Source organism: Phoenix dactylifera, chromosome 5 (genome assembly GCF_051530095.1).
Source record: "Phoenix dactylifera cultivar Ajwa chromosome 5, Ajwa_hap1_PhDact_Kaust_v1.1, whole genome shotgun sequence".
Classification (NCBI taxonomy): domain Eukaryota; kingdom Viridiplantae; phylum Streptophyta; class Magnoliopsida; order Arecales; family Arecaceae; genus Phoenix; species Phoenix dactylifera.
Window position 1 is genome coordinate 21129853 of NC_143194.1, and position 18944 is coordinate 21148796.

Genomic DNA, 18944 nt, shown 5'->3' on the forward strand with positions numbered 1-18944 from the left:
TTACAATTTTCCTCAGGTTCCAAGTTCCCATTATTCTTTCAGAATTGTTATAAAGAATACAAAGAAATTTATTCCCAAAGTATAAACCTGAATAGCATAAGCTCGCACGACACATCTTTTAATTTTTTTTTAACTTACATTAACCTTTACTCTTCTAAAGACTATTTTCTGGCATGCAATTGATCACCATCTTTCTTCGGGCCTCCCAAACATCACCTCTTCCTTCTTTTCTATCTCCATTGGTTTTTCTTATCACCTGCTTTAGAACACCCAGTGGTGTGGGGTGAGTGAATGCATAACAGCTATTGCCACAGTTCGTAATAAGGAGTGCTCCAAAAAAATTGGATTCCAGAAACACTTATTCATAAATAATAAAAATTAACTCTTACAAATAACTGGAAGGTCCAGATGAATGCTAGTTTCCTGAAATAGTCTCTCGATAACAAATAACACACTACCAGTACGAAATATCATACTGGTGATTGCCCTGATATATACACTTTCCGCAGAAGATAAATAGTGTTGCAAATGACTAGGAGACTAGGTTGTTAAAGAGCAACAAGAACCTTAATACTGTGGTGTGACGCTGGTGCCTTTCAAAATTTCACAGGGATGAGATCACTTTTTTTGTGATCGGAGCACCTGATTCAATACTACCCAAGCACCTGTTTAAGTTCTTCAGTTATCTGAGCTCTGCTAGAGGAATCCATCTGTACAAAATGTCCAAAAATCAACTCATCAGTAAACACAGACAGGTTTGGATCGTAATGACAATTTCAAGATGTGGGATTTTCGTAGATGTAGATGTCGGAGTTTCGAGAATTAATGAATAGAAGAATTATCTGGAACAATATCAAACCATTTTCAACAAAAAGGAAAAATTTAGTAAGTCTCAGGAAAGGGGCAAAATTTTAGCAAAAATCAAGAGTAATACGTGAAGGTCAACAGTAATTCATGAAAGATTTTTCATCAATTCTGTGTAGAATTGAGGAGAAACACCTTTGACCTTTTTTATTAAAAAAAATCCCGAAAAAAAATCAACAGGTCCCGAATTTCACTAGAGCTTTAAATAGCATAAATAGCATCGCATAGAAGGCATAACAAAGCATGCTTACCTTGCTGAGGAGTGCAGCAAGACCTTGAGGCAGAGCCTGCAAATCTGAAGCTGATTTGCCAAGACTAGAAAGTTGCAAGAGTACCTTTTGAACCCGCAATTCTTCTAGATATTTCTCGAAGTTCTTTGGATCATCCTTCCAAGCAAAGAAAGCATCATCATCCTCCCATTTACTGCCAGCCAATTCAGATGGCTCAGAAGCCAAAAACCACTTCTTGATCAATTCCAATGCAGACTTCTGAGACAACTGCTCCCCAGCAGCATCTCTAACAATCGTTATGAGCGAACACTCAGAAACTCTCCGGTGTAACCTTTTGTAGAAGAAAGAACGGGAGCTCTCCCAATCAACCACCTTTTTTATTACTCCTTTAGCTGCCATTCTGAGGGAGGTATCATGCAACTCAGCAAACCGTGTGGCTATCTGAGTGTACACAGGCAACAACTGCTTTTCTCGAGAGATTATTCTCTTCTGGATCAACTCCGCATCACCAGGGTCTCCAACTGTCTTTGCTTCCTGAAGCTTTGCTTTGAGACTTACCAGCTCCAGGTCGAGCCTACCCATGCACTCAAGAAGCTCCTTAGTTCTGAATTTGATCTCAATCATCCCTTCTGGTTCGAGCACATTGCCCTTAGCTGTCTGTTCAGAATACATCTCGATGTGATCTGGATTGATCTTGCTGTCCACGACAACCCATGCTCCCCCACGAAGCTCTCCAGTCATTGGAATGTACACAAAGACAGGTTGCTTGTATGTCCTCAAATTTTCAACAATGGTGGACCCTGCCTGAAGGATCCCTTCAAAAAGATCTCTCTGCCCACCTGAAAAACCTCTCCAGTTAGCAAGTATGAATAGTGGGAGTTCTTCACGGTTAAAATCTAACAACGCCTGAGATGTTTTGGTGGCAGAGTCAGGGAACCAAACTTGTCCCGCCTGTGGGACAATCCGTTCCTGAGAATCAAGCTGACCAGGGTCTGCAGGGATGACTTGCATCATAGTCTGAGTTTCAACAGCTACAATTCCAACAGGGATACCACCAAGCCTCGCCCTTCCTGTAACCACTGTCTTTGCCCAACCTTCCAGTGTCTCTATGAAGCTATCTCTGTCAAAGATACCCCCTAACCACCTGCCACTGCCATCCTGAATGCCGCAAATAGCTGCCCGGGGATCACATGAGTTCTCAGGGAAGTATTCAACTGGCCGAACAGGTGGGTCCAAGGATCTCGATATAGGAAGAGGCCCACCAATGAAAGGAGGAATGTAGCTCAGCCATTTCAGAATTGCTGAAATACCTTCAAGATCGTCTGATACAGTAAGATGAACAACCCCATTTGTTGCCATGATTTTTGGGCCACCCAATTGCATGTGGGAGCTGTACACTTCCCGCCCGAGAAGCTTGTTCAGTGCTGAAAACCCAGTGAGGATTATAGGCTGATCCAGACGTTGAATGCACCTCATGCCAAGCCGAGCAAGATAAGCTCCAATGCCCACTGTTCTTCCTGTCACATAGGTCAGAGTAAATGTCTCCTTGTAAGCCCTTGAATAAGCACCAGCAATGGCACCACTTCCAGTTAAGTTCTCAACTCCCAAACCATCCTCTTTTCCTACAATGGTGTCTATGATCCATCTACTTTCACCATTTTCTAGTTTCACCTCATGTGCTATTACAGATGAGCCAATACGTGCATAATCTTCAGGGGTCAGATAAATGTAATGAAAGCCACGTTCAGGACTCAACTCATCGGACCAACCCACACGAAAGCAAGCTTTTACTTCTTCTGCTACCCCAATCCTAGCACCAGAGTTTGCTGCCAAGTAGATCAGAGGAAGTTTCTTGTCACAGGACAGATTGGTAACTGCATAAAAGAATGCATCTTCCCTAGGACCAAAAGACCCTGCTTTGAAGGTCACATCATTAGCCACAACTATAATTTTCCTTCCACTGGGGAATTCTGGTGTCGAAATCTCCATGATCCAAGCTATCATGCCGACATCATTGAGACCTGGAGAACGCTCCACAGGAACTAGAGGAGTACCCCATGCTCCATTTTTGTCCGCAAACATGAGTTCTGTAACTTTAAGAATATCTTTGCTGTCCTTGGCTTTCGCATTACCTGAATCATAGGATGCCCATGACACTCGTAGTGCTGTTTCAAATGCCTGAAAAAACATTACTCTAAATTTAGGATGATTAAGCAGAGAAACTGATGCTAACTCACATATATGCAATACAACTAATTGAAATCAGAATAACATAATGAAGGAATGAGAGTTTCACCAGTGGAAAATCATAACAGTAAGTAGTGTTGTTCTTCCTTGCTGCTAAACGTTTTCGATCAATGACACTTAGAGGCTGATATCTTGCAGTCAATGGCACACCATGCAAAGGACCAGATACAGATGTGGCAGAATGGTAGTAGACCAGTTCATGTGATTTACTGTCCTCTACTTCTCGGTAGATCTGTAAAAAGAAATCAACTTGATTGCTCAGTTTCAAAAGAAGGAAAAGATGAAGTAACATATATTCCTGTGACAGATAATATCTAGTTCAATTATCTGTAGAACTATCTCCTTAAGATGACGCATTGATAAGGTTCAAAATTATATCTAGTAGCTTGTATTCACCAAAAATTAGTCCCATAAACATAAATTAGACTTACATGTATGGTACATGTATGACCAGTAACATTGGTCACTATAATTCTCCAAGCACCACTAGCGAGTCCAATAGAATCCAGCCAAAGCTTCACTTCCCACTCACAAACAGCAAGACGATGCATCCGTACACCAACCAATTCATGAATTTTTACAAACATTTCTTCCAGGATTGTACAGATAGTAAATTCCTCCCGACCATCATTTACATCCACGGTCCTGGACAAAATTTGTGAACATTGACCTTACATGATTGTAATGAAGTGATAATCAACTAATTCTTTTCAGGTGAATTACTGAAATTTGTAAAAGATACAAGATAGAATAAGATGATTCTCAAGGAAAAGAAAAAGAAGACTATTTATTACCACATACAACCTTAAAATGCTGAGAGAGAGGAGAAGAAGAAGAAAAAAAATGACTGTATATATGATGCTTACCTTGAAACTGGCATGAGATCAAAAAGCTGTTGTTCTCGTAAGATGCACAGATACATGTGTGAATGGTCTGATCTGATGGTTGCATTATGCACATGTAATTCTAATTCTTCCAATGCTGCCATTAATGATCTCAAAATACTAATTGATGCAAACGGTAAATGAGATTGTGCACAAATTATTTCACTGTCAAGGACTTCACTCGATGAAAATCCGTTGGTCATGTTGGGTTGTCTCACAAGTGTCCTCAGGAACATCCTCTGGACGGGTGCCTTGGGGTCTAGGACAGTGTACAAGTGCCACTGGCGATCCCGGGATGACGTGTACTGTATGTTTTTGTAGCCTTTCAGCTTGTCCTAAGGTTGCAAACATTATTTTAGTAAGTAATCTAAAAGACAGGGATGGAAAAAGTATAGAACATTAATGGATAAATATGGTTACTGACTAATTCAAGAAATGTAGAAAGAGGAGGTTCCAAGTGACGAAGCAGAGGTTCTTCCTCGTAATAGAGCTTTTCAGCTGACCAGTGGAAGGAGTGGCGCATAGGTGCTCGGCCTTCATCCCTCTGTATAATACAGCTAATAACTCTGACCCCTGCTTCATGAAGACCAGAACTTAAGGAGTTGTCTTTCAAAATCTTGGCCAACTTGTTTATTCTTTCCTGGGCCTGATCCTCATCACCACTGCCAAAAAATCAAAGCAAACTTGAATATCGATTAGGAAATTCCTGTTAATATTTAAAATAAAATCCTTCCTAATCAGAATATATGCAAAAGATCTTAATTAAAAAACAACATTAAATTGCAGCTACTTATAAAAGAAGATAATTGAAAGAAGTTAACTAACCTATCCTGAAGTGTACTCATTTGGTTATTAATGCCAACCAATGCAACATGCAACATATTGCCTTGAGTAGCATGCTCTGGTAGCCCATTTGAGAATGGTTCATTGTCGGATTTGGAATTTAAACAATGTGTAGTCTCTTTCAATGCAGCACTGATTGCTGTTGGCAGAAACTGAAGGGATTTGATGATAACCATGGTCCCCCATCTCTTCTCACAATGTTTCTCTACCAATGGCTTACCGGGTATTGGATCTTCAGGCCCATTTCTTTTCTCGATATGTTCTTCAGAGAATTCCCACAGAGCAACTAGACCAGATCTGTGCCATTGCATCCGCACACTTCCCTTGACAAGGTAGGGCTGGAAAACATGTCTTAAGTTACATTTAGAACAAAGAGACGTAATATTGTCAACAATATCTAAATTTTAAGAGAAAAAGAAAGGCTTTTTTATATATTAAAGTAGTACCTGGTATAATCTACGTATGTATGTCTCAACAACTCTCCTTTGAAGTGTAGGATCACTGTGATCAAACAAAGCCACAAGGGCATCCTCAACGGCCAAAGGAGCACTAACAAGATCCTCCATCCGCTCATTGATGGCACTTTTCCTCCTAGGTGTAGATACACGTTCCCCTTCTTCTGTAAACATCTCTAACTCTGAAAGGCTTCTGGCAATGCTTGTACGGAGTTCACTAAGTTTAGTTTGCTCAAGAAGTTGACTTGCTTTTAGTGCCAACTGCAGCAATCAGATTCATAATATGCATGTTGTTAAGGGTGGACTGTTTCCTACTCAAAAGAAAGGAAATATTTCAACAAAAATTTTATAGATATCAGCCAGATTTATAGACCTCAGAGTATGTTGTGTGATTAAGAGCAGAAAAACGAATCAATTGGTCCCTGTAGGCAGCAGGGTTTGGGTAAACCAGTGCTTCCATAAGTCGTAGTATCAACTTGTTTTTTCTCCTGACACCCTTCAAGACAATGGTATAAACTACTCATCAATGCAAACGTTAATATCTACAAACCAATCAACATAAGAATATGTATGTTACAATACAATCATCATAGAACACAAGAATGATAGCAGAAAATAACTGGTTTAAACAGACCCTAATCAAGCATTACCTGATGGGACAACACTATGTCAACAACTTTTAAGAGATCCTTCGTGTGCTGAAGCCGGAGACGTTCTATGACATCAGCCTATGTATCAAGCAAAAGATCATAAGGTCTCGCATTAAGAAATTTTATTTCAAAGATTCTTATTGTTCCTGCTAGATATAAAGGCTGAATTTGTATGTATGGAAATCTTGAATGAAAAAAAAATGATGTCAATTTTAGTAATGTTTCATATAAAATGATACAAGAACAAATGCAGCAGTTCGTAATAAAATGGTATCTTGTGATAAAAACAATTACCTGAATGTTATCACTGAATAGTTCTTCAACAGATAGGTACTCCTCAAAAAGAGATCGCACAATCACACGAGCATGGCTTTCTCGTCCACCCTCATATGACTTGACGAGACTCATCAGAGGCTCCACCAGTCTCTCATGTGTGGCCTTTTCTTTCTCAGTGCAGGATAAGAGATGAGCCTGCAAGAAGGCATATCAAGTAAAGGCATTGTCAAACTTCAACTCAAAATAACCAGGATGGACACGAGAAATTAATCTAAGGGTTCACCAACCTCAAGAACTCCCCTCAGTAACCTTGCAGGGAAATCAATATTCATCTGACAAATTGAGATTGTTTCATCCAGCTGCATTGGATGTGTGATAATTAAATATTACCTCATCTCCACAGTTAATAAAAACCAAGAAAAAAGTGATAAAGAAAAGGAAAAGAAAATCTTGTCAACTGTAATTATGTAAATTCTAAATTGTAAACGGACCTCATTCCTGAGATCTTTTGGCAGGCGAGTAGCCAAGACAGACATGGTCTCTTGCCACTGTAGAAAAGGAAGCTCAGGACTGTCTAGACAATTTAGCAAATCTTGCACAACCTGATAATTGTATGGATGATCAGAATTGCTCAAAAAATTATAAATGACCATAAAAACTAGAAGTTACATAGATCAGTAAAATGCTTAAGCAGGATAGTGTTTGCGCCAATGCAAGCATAACATCTTATATCAATGTCATTGCAGTCAAAGTCCTTGTTGTCTATCAGGAAAATACATAAGCAGCTGAAAATAACCTTAACAATGGCAGATGTGCATGGCAACAGGAAGCTGGTGTTGTTCTAGTCACCTACTTTTAATGCACCATATAAGATAAGTTAATTGAGTTCTATTTCAGATTGCTCATTATTTTAGCAACAGAAGGACCAGATTCAATTAGAAGGGAGACAGCACTTTGAGTCTATGATTGCTATTATTTAGAATTTTATTACTTACCAGTTACCAGGGATCATTGAGCCGACCCAAACCAGGCAATTCAGCTCATGCCAAACCATACCAACGCCGGTTCGAGACGGTTCAATCCTCAAGTTGGTTCAGTCACGCAATTATAAATAATCAGCTCCCTTTCGATGGTTCTCTCTTTTTCGACTTTGCTCTCCACTCTCTTTCAATGGGATAATTCGCAACTTCGCATCTTCACCCCCCCCCCCCCCCCCCCCCCCCAACCCGGCCGTTCCAGAGCTGCTCATCAGCAAGCTACCAGGCCACCTTCCACCATGCACTCTTCCCTCTTCACCGGTAAGCCTCTCTCTCTCTCTCTCTCCGCGCTAGGTTCAGCCCTCGAACCCGTATCTTTATAGGCCCATGGCCACTCTCTCTCAGGGATGAAGGCCGTCAGGGACCATCATCATTGTCACAGCCTCTCTCCATCATTGTCATCCGGTCCCGGATCTGGCCCCCTCTGTCACTACAGGATAAGATGAAGGCCTTCTCCTCTGGATGCAGACCTCTACAGCCCAGGTGAGTCCCCCCTTCTCTCCCTCCTCTCTCTCTCTCTCCCCCGCTCCCTTTCCTTTCTCTCCCCCCTCCCTCTCCCTCCCTCTCCTTCTTCCTCTCCAACCCTCTACCTCTCCCTCCCTCTGCTTCCATACACCATGGTTTGGTACGGTACGAACTGGTTCCATATTGTACCGATCACTAGCCAACACGTCTGTCGGTACCGGTTCTGCCAACATTGAACATTACTTTATTGTAGAAGTGCCAATAATTTTTGTGACATAGGCAATGCATATTTCACTAGCATGGAATGTTATAATTCAATAGCCAAAGATCCAGGATTTTTCTGGCACAAAGTTAAGAAGAGATTATAAAGCCTAAGCAAATACAATTAGTGGAACTTCTTTTATTTCCTGAACACCACATGATGGAAGGATGACAAATATTGTGATTCTTATTTGATGTAAAAAATTAAGGTATGAAGCAATATCATGAAAAACAGATCCAATCAACAATTTAAATTCCATCCAACAATATATATACACATATCATGCAAGAAGTTAATTCCAAAAAAGTTGACATACAAGACAGAAATCTAAACTTATTCAAGTACATTAAACTAGTTAGAACTAATATTTCTTATCAGAAACCATCTAGAAGTAACCAAAAGAATAAACATTTAAACAAGAAAAAAGAAAAACTAAAGTTTATTTTTTTATGGTTTCTGGTGCTTACTTCATTGATGTTATGTTCATAGCCTGCAAGAATCATCCGCGCAGCATTCAAACTTGCAGCACATCTTTGGTGAACTTTGCCAGAAACTGCAGTTGGGGGACCCAGTTTTGGAAATGTGCCATGAAATGGCTCAGCTCTTCTAACAGCTGACAGGTCATCCAGATCCAGCCTTGCTATAAGATCACCAGCCTGAAACAAAATTATAGCGTTGCCTATTTTGGATATTGGTCTTAGAATTATGAAAAAGTCTAAGAGCAGATTAACAAAAGATATAAGTTACCTGCATTGCCTGGCCTTCCGACATCACAAAATGAATAACTCCAGAAGCAGGCAATAGAAGTGGCATGCACATCTTCATTACCTCAACCTCCGCATATGGTTCGTCAGTGTCAACATGAGCACCATCAGGAACCAAGAAGCGAAGCAGCTTGCATGGTGTCTCAGCCACCAATTTGGATGGATCATGATCATTCTGAAAGAAGAGAGAATTATTTTCCATGTCTTGTTAAGCACTACTGAAGAAGATGTTTTCCATCAAAAGTACTTGCAAGTTGATCTTTGCTGGACGTGCAAGCCAACAACATCCAAAAGTTACATGTAACACAAAAGTCAACATCAAAAGTAACCAGTTATCAGCATAATGTATCAAGAAATTCATATAGTTATTATGCAGCATTTTGAAAGCCATCATCTGACTAAACCTTTCAAATAAACCCTAAGACACAATGTGTTTGGATTGTGAAATGACCCTAAATATGCACCAAGTCAATTTGGTGAACAAAAAGAAAAAAAAAAACTGATAAAGTTGGTTGCATGATTGATTTGATCCTCAAGTGATAGTGAATTGTAGTTCCTAAGGCACATGCACTACAGATCCACGCCTGTAAGCCCACTGTAAGTTAAGTTCAGGAACTGGCATTTACTGTTGCAAATAAGAAATTTAAGTGGTCAATAAAAGATTTTTTTTTGTGTTTTTGATATTGGAGAGTACTATAACAAGCATAAATATCAAGAACAGGGAAAGCATAACAATTAACATGAAGATAAGGCTTGACTTATGAATAAAGTTCATTATAAGATATTGCAAAGAATACAGAATATAAGGGTTGGACCATCCAGGAGTGGCAGAAACATGGAATAAGTGCCAATCAGCACCACAAGACACAGCATACTATGTACCTTGCTATCACCTTACTGGCAAATGGCACTAACATAGTATCAGCAGCATTCCTATATCTGGAAAACCACCACATCAATGTAAGCCAAGCATTGGCACAACTTGACACAGCATACTACATACAGTAGCACTGCCAAGCAGGCACAACACCAGCATGTGATACTTCAATCCATGGGGAGATGTACATGTACTAATGGAAAAATGTTATTCGTACACTAAGAGGAGGAAGATACAAAATGTCTAGCGCTCACAGTAGACAAAAATCTCCTTTAATTCATTACAAATGCATGAAAAATATGAATATTTGTAACACAAATCAGTGTCTTCATTGTTTTCCTTCATTCCAGTGGGAGTAATATCTCTTGTAAGTTGGGCCAAGGTTACTTTTAACTGTCTTTTCTTATAAACATGTATTGTTTGTAGTATTTTACATTAGCATCGAAGTTTAGAAATTTAATGTTAAATAAAGTAACAGCACACCATAAGCCATTTGGTGACATATGCCAAGGTACACTTGCAATTTTCGTTGAAGATAAGTTGCCCAAGAGATTTAGAGAATATGTATGGACTTCTTTCTAATAACTTGATTATATCGAAGAAATATAAGAGGATGATTATGTTTACCTGTAACAAGCATGTCCTCCCATCAATAAGAAGGCGAGTACCAGCAGCCTCTTCTTCAGCATATATCACATGACTGTTTGCATCCAACTGTACAAAATTACACCCATTTGAATAGTTAAACACCTAAACAAGGTGCTAACCTAGATAATGTGGTAATAGACAGCCTTCATTTACAAAAAAAAGGTCTACTTGCAACTATTGTGAAATTCAAATGTAACCTTGATGACGAGCAAATTATTTTCTTATTTTTCACAGCTCAACTAGGCAGATTTGCAAGAGATTGTTGTAAAGAAAGCAGAAAATTGCACCATGGGATCACAAAGTCATTACACACTTTTGAAGACAACAAAGCATGCTGATTATTTAAAACACATTATGTTCTGTTTACATGATTGAGGTTATCCTATGCAAAAACTTCCAAAAAGATATTAAAAAGAAAGCTATTTTCTGCTGCATTTGCAAAATATTATCAGCCATGGTTATTCTCGGCCTTTTTGCTCACATGAAGTTAATATATCCAAAAAATATCAACACAACAACTTCCCCTTCAACTTGATCTTATAAAAGTTATATCAACTTAACAACAGAAATCCCTTCATTTTAGAGAACAAGATCACCATCCTACAAACCTCACAAATAAAATTATAAATATATTAATAACCCTATAAATTTTTATCAGGAGATCCAAATAATAGGAGAATTTTGCTGATTAAGAATTCTGAAAACATGACCTATAATAGCTTTAGTAGGATACCACACATTTATACACCACTATACATTTCCAATTAATTATGAGCTTTCACCCTTACAAGTCTGAATAACTGAGAGCTGTATAGATGGTTGCCAGAACGATCGCAAAGAAAATTTTAGCACTAACATTGTAAATTAGCATAGAAATTTAGCTCAGTGGCTCCTGGTGGTGAGCACCAAAGTTTATTATAGTGGTAGCATATGATATTGAGAAAATAGGGAGCAGGGTCAAGTAGAAAGCTTGCCTGCATCAGAAGACCACCATCACGCAATGTATGAACTTCTGCTTCAACCTCTGATCCATTCATGCTTAACCTGTAGCTACCAGGTCCACCCCTTACCATTTCAATCTAAGAAAAAATTTCAATAAATTAAGAATGAAGAAGTTCCCCAGAATTTAACTTCCACATGCTTAGAAAATGGTAAAAGACTTTTCAGGCCAAAGGTATAGTTAAGATACCGTATATTTGTTTCCTTCAATATTCAAAGTGACATGGGAATTAACGAGTGATATGTGCTGCAATCAACATTACTGAGTCACTTGATCAAGTTTTGAAAGAGAGAGAAAGAGAGAGAGAGAGAGCTCAAAGGCCAAAATTTCTTTATTCCAATCCTGGATGCAGTGAAGTGCATTACCTTGGGTGGAATTTGACCTTTGCCAAGGTAACCAACATAGTCCGAAACCATGGCTGCACTGCTTGTTGATGCTTTCTGTATTTATAAACCATAAGAAAGCAGATTAGAAAGACAAAGCATACCATCTGACTACATAAATGAGAGTCAAGCCACCATAATATAGTTTAGATTAACTATGCTTACATAGAGAGCTCCTCCAACAACAGAGAGATACCAAGGAGGCCTCTCAGCTCTAACTCGCATAGCAATTCTGCTGTCCAGCCAACCAGTATGGATCTTATTGTCTCTGTATTCTGAAGCCTGAAAGGGAAGGACATGAGAACTGCACTATAAATTTGCATAGTCGGTAATCTCACAAGATAGACTAAATAACTTACATGTAAGAGATCTATGGTGTAATCAACATTTGTGTGGATCTCTCCCCTTATTTGAATCTCTTTTAGCCCAAGGACCATATTAGCTATTGCTAAAGCTCTAGACTCCCCAAAAGCAAAAACATGCCCTAGGAAGAGAAGAGAAATTTAACAACAAGCAATATCAAGAGCTTTACAAGAATCTAGCAATCTGGTCGTTCTAAAGGATATATACCAAATTGGGAATCAGAGAACTCATGAATGCCACCTCCAGACTGCAAATTACAAAAAATGCTCATTAGTTAGTCACACGGAACAAGAAGAATATACCGCAAACATTAGAGTACATAGTTTCACCAGGATGTTCAATCAAATAGCCATAGTTCCATTATAATAGTGCAGCAAATCTTATTGGTGGATAATCATAATTAGAAGAATAAGATAATTTTATTAGTCATTGCAGTAGTAGTTGTTTTTGCTATTTTTATTCTTATATACAATGTTTCATAGTAATAACCATATCAATCTGTGTAATTGATTCAAAGAAAAATATTCACTGCATCTGTCTGTATTAAACACATACGAGGCCATGTTTACATTTGTCTTTTTAGCAGAAGAAACAACAGGGTTCATTCTGATGCAATCAAACCAACCAAAGCATTGGTTAAAGAATATACCTTCACAGAGAAGTATGCCCATACATTTGGTTTGCTTTTGAAACTTAGTTCCTGCAATAATCAAATTAGATGTAAGCAGGCACCACAAGCATCATGTCATATTTTGCAAAATCTCACCTGCACTTTCCCACTAGTAGGCTTGAAACCATCATCTGGATCCTCGCTAGTTACCCGTACAGCTACACAGTGACCTTTTGGCCTTACAGATTCTGCTTTATCGAAATCAAATGGAGTTGCAGAAATTGATGTCTTTCTCCAAGCGTCATACCCTCCACCATGGTTCATTCCATAAAAGCGCCTAATTTCTATATACGGGAAGCACAATGGCATACAAGGAAGCAGGTTAGACAGCAAATTAATGTATAAGAGATATTCTGCCAAAAACCAATAAAATGAAATTATCATACCTGGAATTTGCCAAAGAGGTATTCCCATCCCCACTGCAACTTGAGCTGCTGGCAAATTTATTTCAGCTATCCACTCAGTTACAGGATGCTCCACCTGAAAAGGACCAATATTGAGAAGGCAAGAAAGAAATTGAATGAGCCAAATGTCACTGCTAATTGCAAACAAAAAAACAAAAAAAACCAACCTGTAATCGTGGGTTGAGTTCTAGGAAATAGTATTCACCAGTTTCCATGCTGTAAAGATACTCAACAGTCGCAGCACCAACATAGCCCACACACTTAGCAAGCCTCCTCGCTGCCTGCTCAAGTTGTTTCACAGTCTCAGGAGATGCCACTGTGATTGGGCCCTCCTCTATAATCTGTTGGATATTAACTGTCAATGTTTATTCAAGGAGTTCATGTAATAGCCAGTACAAGAAATTTATGTTATACGTAAGGTAAATGATTGTTCTTCAAGAAATATATTACATAGATGTCAGATGAATCAAAACAAAGAAACTCAAGAACGGACAGTTAGAAAATAAAGGAATGTGTGCAGAATTACAATTGATGCCCCATCTGAATTCATATAACAAAGACAACAAACTCTGGTTACAGATATTGTAAAGCTCCAAAAGATCAGGAGAGAAGTGCTGAGAAATTAATTGATGAAAGCTTGCCTTTTGATGCCGTCTTTGTACGCTACAATCTCGACTGTGCAGAGCAGCCACATTACCATATTGGTCACAAAGTAACTGAACTTCTAGATGCCGGCTCTACAAGAGGAATCCAAATGTCAAAAAGATGTTGGATTAGATACTGCAGCTAAAAAGCAAGCACAGTAAGTCATATTTTCATCCTGTAAGAAAAGGTGTGTACTTTTTATCACGAGTTTAACATACTATAAACAACATTAGATATCAGAACTATCAATTCAAAACATAAATGCATTGCATGGATGCATACATGTATGCATGGATGCATGTATCGCTTACTTTATATAACAATATTCACCCACAAGTTTCTATTATGTTAGCTCAATATTAGAAGGTAGATGTATTCCAATTTCTACATATTTAACAGATGAAAGGAGAAGGCATATGAGTTGAGCACCAGATGACTCAAGGCACTGGAAGAGTCATAAATCAGAGAAATAGGAATGGTTAATAGTTAAAGTTCAAAAGTTTAGAATGTTGAAAATGATCTCACCTGTGATGCAACCTTCATAATGAATATTGGTGAACCGGGAACTTCACCTTGCACTTGTTTGAACAATGCTCTGACGTCATCATCATTATGAACCTGCAAAATTAATAAGAGTTAATCAAATTTGATCTATACATTTGCACGGCAACAAGTATCTTGCACACATAATGCTTAAAAATAAACATGAAAGAAACTACAAGAAGTAATTATGAAAATGTGCTCTGGCAACTCTGTTTACCACTTAGTGTAAAGCAGTTTCTTTCAGACTACATTAGGATCAAAAAGGAAAAAAAAAACTTCTTCACTATTCTTATAGTAATCACGATGACATAGCTTTCATATTATCACTCAGAACAAGGTTTTAAAACTCAGATTTGGTTTCGGTTTACGTCCCCTGAGTTGAATTTCAATTTCCACAGTTATGGTGGTTTCAGCAGCTTTGCTCCATGTTTTGGGGTTTTGGTCAAAAAAGTTAGAAAATTACCATAAAAAGAAAAAAAAATAAAATAATTAAAAAATCAAGATAAGTTATTTCATATATAAATTTGTGTTTAAGCTGTTTAGGATCATAGTTTGCGTAATAAGGCTAGTTCCAGGCAGAAACTATGTTGGAGCTTAGTGTCTCATACTAAACTTTCGACTCTTGATAAATGTGTTCTATTTTCCTACACTTTTCCCTAACTTATGTAATCTACCTACACTTTTCTTTATTTTTTGTGTAGATTTTCCACATCTATTCATGTATTTGTATTATATTAAACTTTTCCCAATGCATATTTCATTCTATTTCATTTTAATAACTAGTCTAAATGAGGAAAAACCCATTGTTCATTTTTTTTCTATTTTAAACTCACCTAAGCAAGGTAAAACCCATCCAAGCATATTCAGTTCTATTCATTTAAATAACTTCAAAATAGAAAACCCATCTAAGCATATCTCATTTTATTTCATTTATAACCCATTTAAGCAAGAAAATGCCCATTTGAGGATATTTTATTCTATTTCATGTCACTAACCCATCTAAGCCAACCATCACATATTAATAAATCATCTAAGCAAAACAAAAGGTATATGCATGTTGCATTCTCTCACATTTGAACAACCCATAAGCCACAAAAAAAAACATATAAGTAAGAACCCATTTACTTTGTTATTTAGAAATGCAGCTCACCCATCATGATTACAAAGCTCAAACAACGTAACATATTTGATAATCAAAGCCTTAGATAAATGTGTGATTGAATAGTTTTAGTCAGTTTAGAAAATATTAATCATATTAAATTGTTGAATAAATAAATAAATAAGTAAATACTAGTTTCAGCTGCTTTTGCTTCAAACTGCTGAAATTGATTGAAACCAGCCAAAACAGGCTGAAACCGACTGAAATTGACCAAGTTTTGACCGAAACTTAAGAACCTTTCTTCAGCATATATCCTGGAAGATCAGTACTTGACAAACAAATCTCAACAGCAAGCATCACCTTTTTCTTATCAAACTGATTAATATTAAGATTTTTTTAAACATTATAAAAGGTAGAGAGAAGCAAGCATTTTGTGATCGGGTAGGATGCAGACCTTCCTAATTCCTTTGCCACCGCCACCCCAGGATGCCTTGATCATGGCTGGGTAACCGACCACCTGACAACTAGACACTGCTTCTTCTGTTGTATAAACACAAGCTTCTCTATAAATTTCCTCAGGAATAGAATCCAAACAGCTTTCTGCTGGAATTTGCACCTGTATGATCATTTCCAGGAAAGTGGATATAGCACACTTAAGGACAAAAAATAAGTGGGCTTACTAAATATAAAGGACAGTACAGGACTTACATGTGAGCCACTCCATGGAAGAGTTGGTACTCCTGCAGCTTGAGCGATCAGAGAAGAACCAATTTTGTCACCTAGTGCTGCCATTGATGCAGCTGGAGGCCCAAGAAAAATTATTCCTCTTGCATTTAGTGCATCTGGAAGTTCAGGGTTCTCAGATGCATGGCCCCAACCAGGCCAAACAGCAGAAACATGGGTTATTTCCGCCATCTGTCAACATTTTGAATTGTTATATTCATAAAGCAAAAAAAGCAAGGCACTTACAAGTTTATTCCAACTTCACAGTATCAGCGTCGAGCATATTTATGAAAACTCAAGTGAAAAGAACCAACCTCGACAATGAGTTGAACATTGGCATAGTTATTGTTGTTGGTTCCTCCAGGAACTTCCACAAATTGATCGGCAATCCTAATGTGTTCTGCATTAATTCTCAAGTCTTCTGGAGTTGCCATAGCTACCAATAGAATTGCTTTCTCCGATCCAAAGGTTTCATAAGCCCATGTTCTGATGCTACGTATAAATTTAACAGCTGCCATTCCATTATTTGCAATTAATATACTGTGGATAGGTTTCTTCCCACCAAGCGCCATGCAGAAGTCATCGACTTCTGACAGTATAGCTGCATGTCTGAGTTGAACTGTTCCATTTGCAACTCCATTCATGGACCAAGGTTCTGCCATCACTGGTCCCCTCTGGACTTCAGACATGCTGCACAGGCAAAGGAATACTATAAATAGATTCGAGCATTTTAAACTAAAAGCATATTTTTAAGTATCATTTCTTTCACCTTTTTTCAAGCTCTTTAAATGTTTTGTGCCCATCTATTATTATTAACAACATATCTCCACACAAGCTCACTAAGGGATCAATTTTGCAAACGACTATTTTCGATCAAATTTTGATTTTAGAATATTCTTTGAGTCTAGATTAAAAGAGTAAACATGAAAGACAATTTATAAAATCGAAAAGGTCTAGTTGCATAACATTCTAATTTTGTCAAGACAGTTATGCAAAAAGATCCAATACTAACAAGGTATCAGGGTTAAATTTACCCTCCTGACAGATTATTTGATACCTATATCGGTTTATTTACAGATAAAGTTTGGTTAATAGTTAGCTAATATTTAATACATGGCAAATTTAAAAGGAAAACACAGAATAAAATCACAAATTTTCCAACAAAATGCAACAGACAAGAATGAAGGGGAAAAGTATTAAACCAAAATCCACGGCGTTCTGCAAAGAAATTTCACACAACACGATCTCAAGAGAACATAAAGCAAGCTTAATAATGATAGCGATTATCTTACCGGAAACCAAATATAAATGACTCAAATCACTCTTCCATGACATATTTTAGCTCAATGATTGCTACAGAACCAATCAATCTCACTAAAATTTTTTGAAAAAAGATAGATAGGAACACGTATCGCGTCTCCTTCGGTAGAAAATATTGCACCATTAAATCAGACTAGCCTCCGAATCAATCAGGAAAAAAAAAACATATCTTGCTAAATCAAAATCTAAAGAAACGAACAAAATGCAAAAATCACAACCTAATAAACCGCAAAAGAAGAGGACCCAGCATCCGAAACACATCCAAGCAAGGTCCAGACAGCACAAACCCACACCAGTACCATACCAAGAGTCAAGAAAGGCAAACAAGATGGGAACTTTGGGCAACTCACATCGGAGTAGAGACAGGGGAGGCCAAGATCTCCCCTTTCAAGCCAAATCCGGTTCAGAAGTCCTTCTAGATTTTAATCCTTCTTCCTCAACTCGCCGCGAAGCGCCCATTCACCGAGAAGCCTCAAGTATTCGACGAAATGACTGGGAGCAATAAGAAAAAAAAAAGAGAGAAGAAAAACAAGGACAAGAGAGAAAAGGAGCGGAAAGGAGAGCAGAAACCGGAGGAATTATGAGAGAAAGAGAGATAAACCTAACAGCTTTAAATGGGAAGGGAGCCCCACGTGGTACCTGCCACCCTCCGCCTTCCCTTCTCTCACCCCAATCGGAAGTAGCTCCCAACTACCCCCTTCCAATCCCATCGCATTCAGCCAAAAATGCGATCTTTTCTACTTTTCCTCCCCCTCGCCACCTCTCGCCCCCTCATTCGGATTAAAACACAAAAAAATAATTCCCTTTCCCGTCAAAACTCAGATTTCTTCTCCACTTTTTGCAAGTATTGCGTCTTGGGAGGGGTGAAAAGGATGGCGGTGGCTTGAGCTTATCGGACCTTTGAATTTTGACTGGGAGTTGGGTGATGTTGCTGACCAACTCTTCGTTGTCGCTAGGGTCTGGGATTTGTTGATTTTTGTGGTCAATAATGTCTACGTTGAAGAGTTGAGGCCCTTGGAAGCGGAAGGGAGCGAGGAAAGGAACGTGTGCTCGGTTTCCATAGTTATTAATTTAGTTTAGGTAGGCGGTACACCTGGTCCTAGTAAATTGCGTGGGGCCTCGTGTGCTCTTTGGATTGGATGAGGTTGCTAATGTTGTATCTTGCTGATCGAAATAGTTGTTTGAGGGTTTTAAGAGAGGAATTAGTGAGAATAGGCATTGAAAGAAATGGGTGTCGCAGTTGTTGGTAGGAGTTTAGTTAGGTGGATGATGCATGCCTTCCTCGCCTCTTT

General features: G+C 38.4%; 1 protein-coding gene across 1 annotated transcript; it reads right to left on the reverse strand.

The window, feature by feature from the left end:
- Nucleotides 1-341: 341 nt before the first annotated feature.
- On the reverse strand, nt 342-18704 carry LOC103717213 (acetyl-CoA carboxylase 1-like). The gene is made up of 32 exons (XM_008805517.6): nt 18003-18704; nt 16647-17022; nt 16318-16524; nt 16064-16225; nt 14493-14585; nt 13964-14059; nt 13490-13663; nt 13305-13398; nt 13015-13202; nt 12898-12948; nt 12456-12495; nt 12245-12369; nt 12051-12167; nt 11868-11942; nt 11692-11748; nt 11477-11581; nt 10482-10568; nt 8961-9152; nt 8681-8869; nt 6941-7051; nt 6737-6808; nt 6468-6644; nt 6174-6251; nt 5897-6019; nt 5515-5784; nt 5051-5406; nt 4650-4887; nt 4208-4560; nt 3773-3986; nt 3391-3573; nt 1116-3272; nt 342-710 (listed from the first exon to the last, which is right to left on the reverse strand). Exons 2-32 carry the CDS (start codon nt 17019-17021, stop codon nt 654-656), a joined length of 6816 nt encoding a protein of 2271 aa, XP_008803739.1. The 5' UTR covers nt 17022; nt 18003-18704; the 3' UTR covers nt 342-653.
- Nucleotides 18705-18944: the final 240 nt, after the last annotated feature.

Bases quoted from the DNA above. Each gene is read 5' to 3' on its own strand.
- LOC103717213 (XM_008805517.6), bottom strand. From the start codon at position 17,021: ATGTCTGAAGTCCAGAGGGGACCAGTGATGGCAGAACCTTGGTCCATG. The intron at 14,060-14,492 runs GTGAGATCATTT...TTCCTCTTGTAG, and splicing joins TTATGAAGGTTGCATCACAG to AGCCGGCATCTAGAAGTTCA. The intron at 11,582-11,691 runs GTATCTTAACTA...ATTTTTTCTTAG, and splicing joins TTGAAGGAAACAAATATACG to ATTGAAATGGTAAGGGGTGG.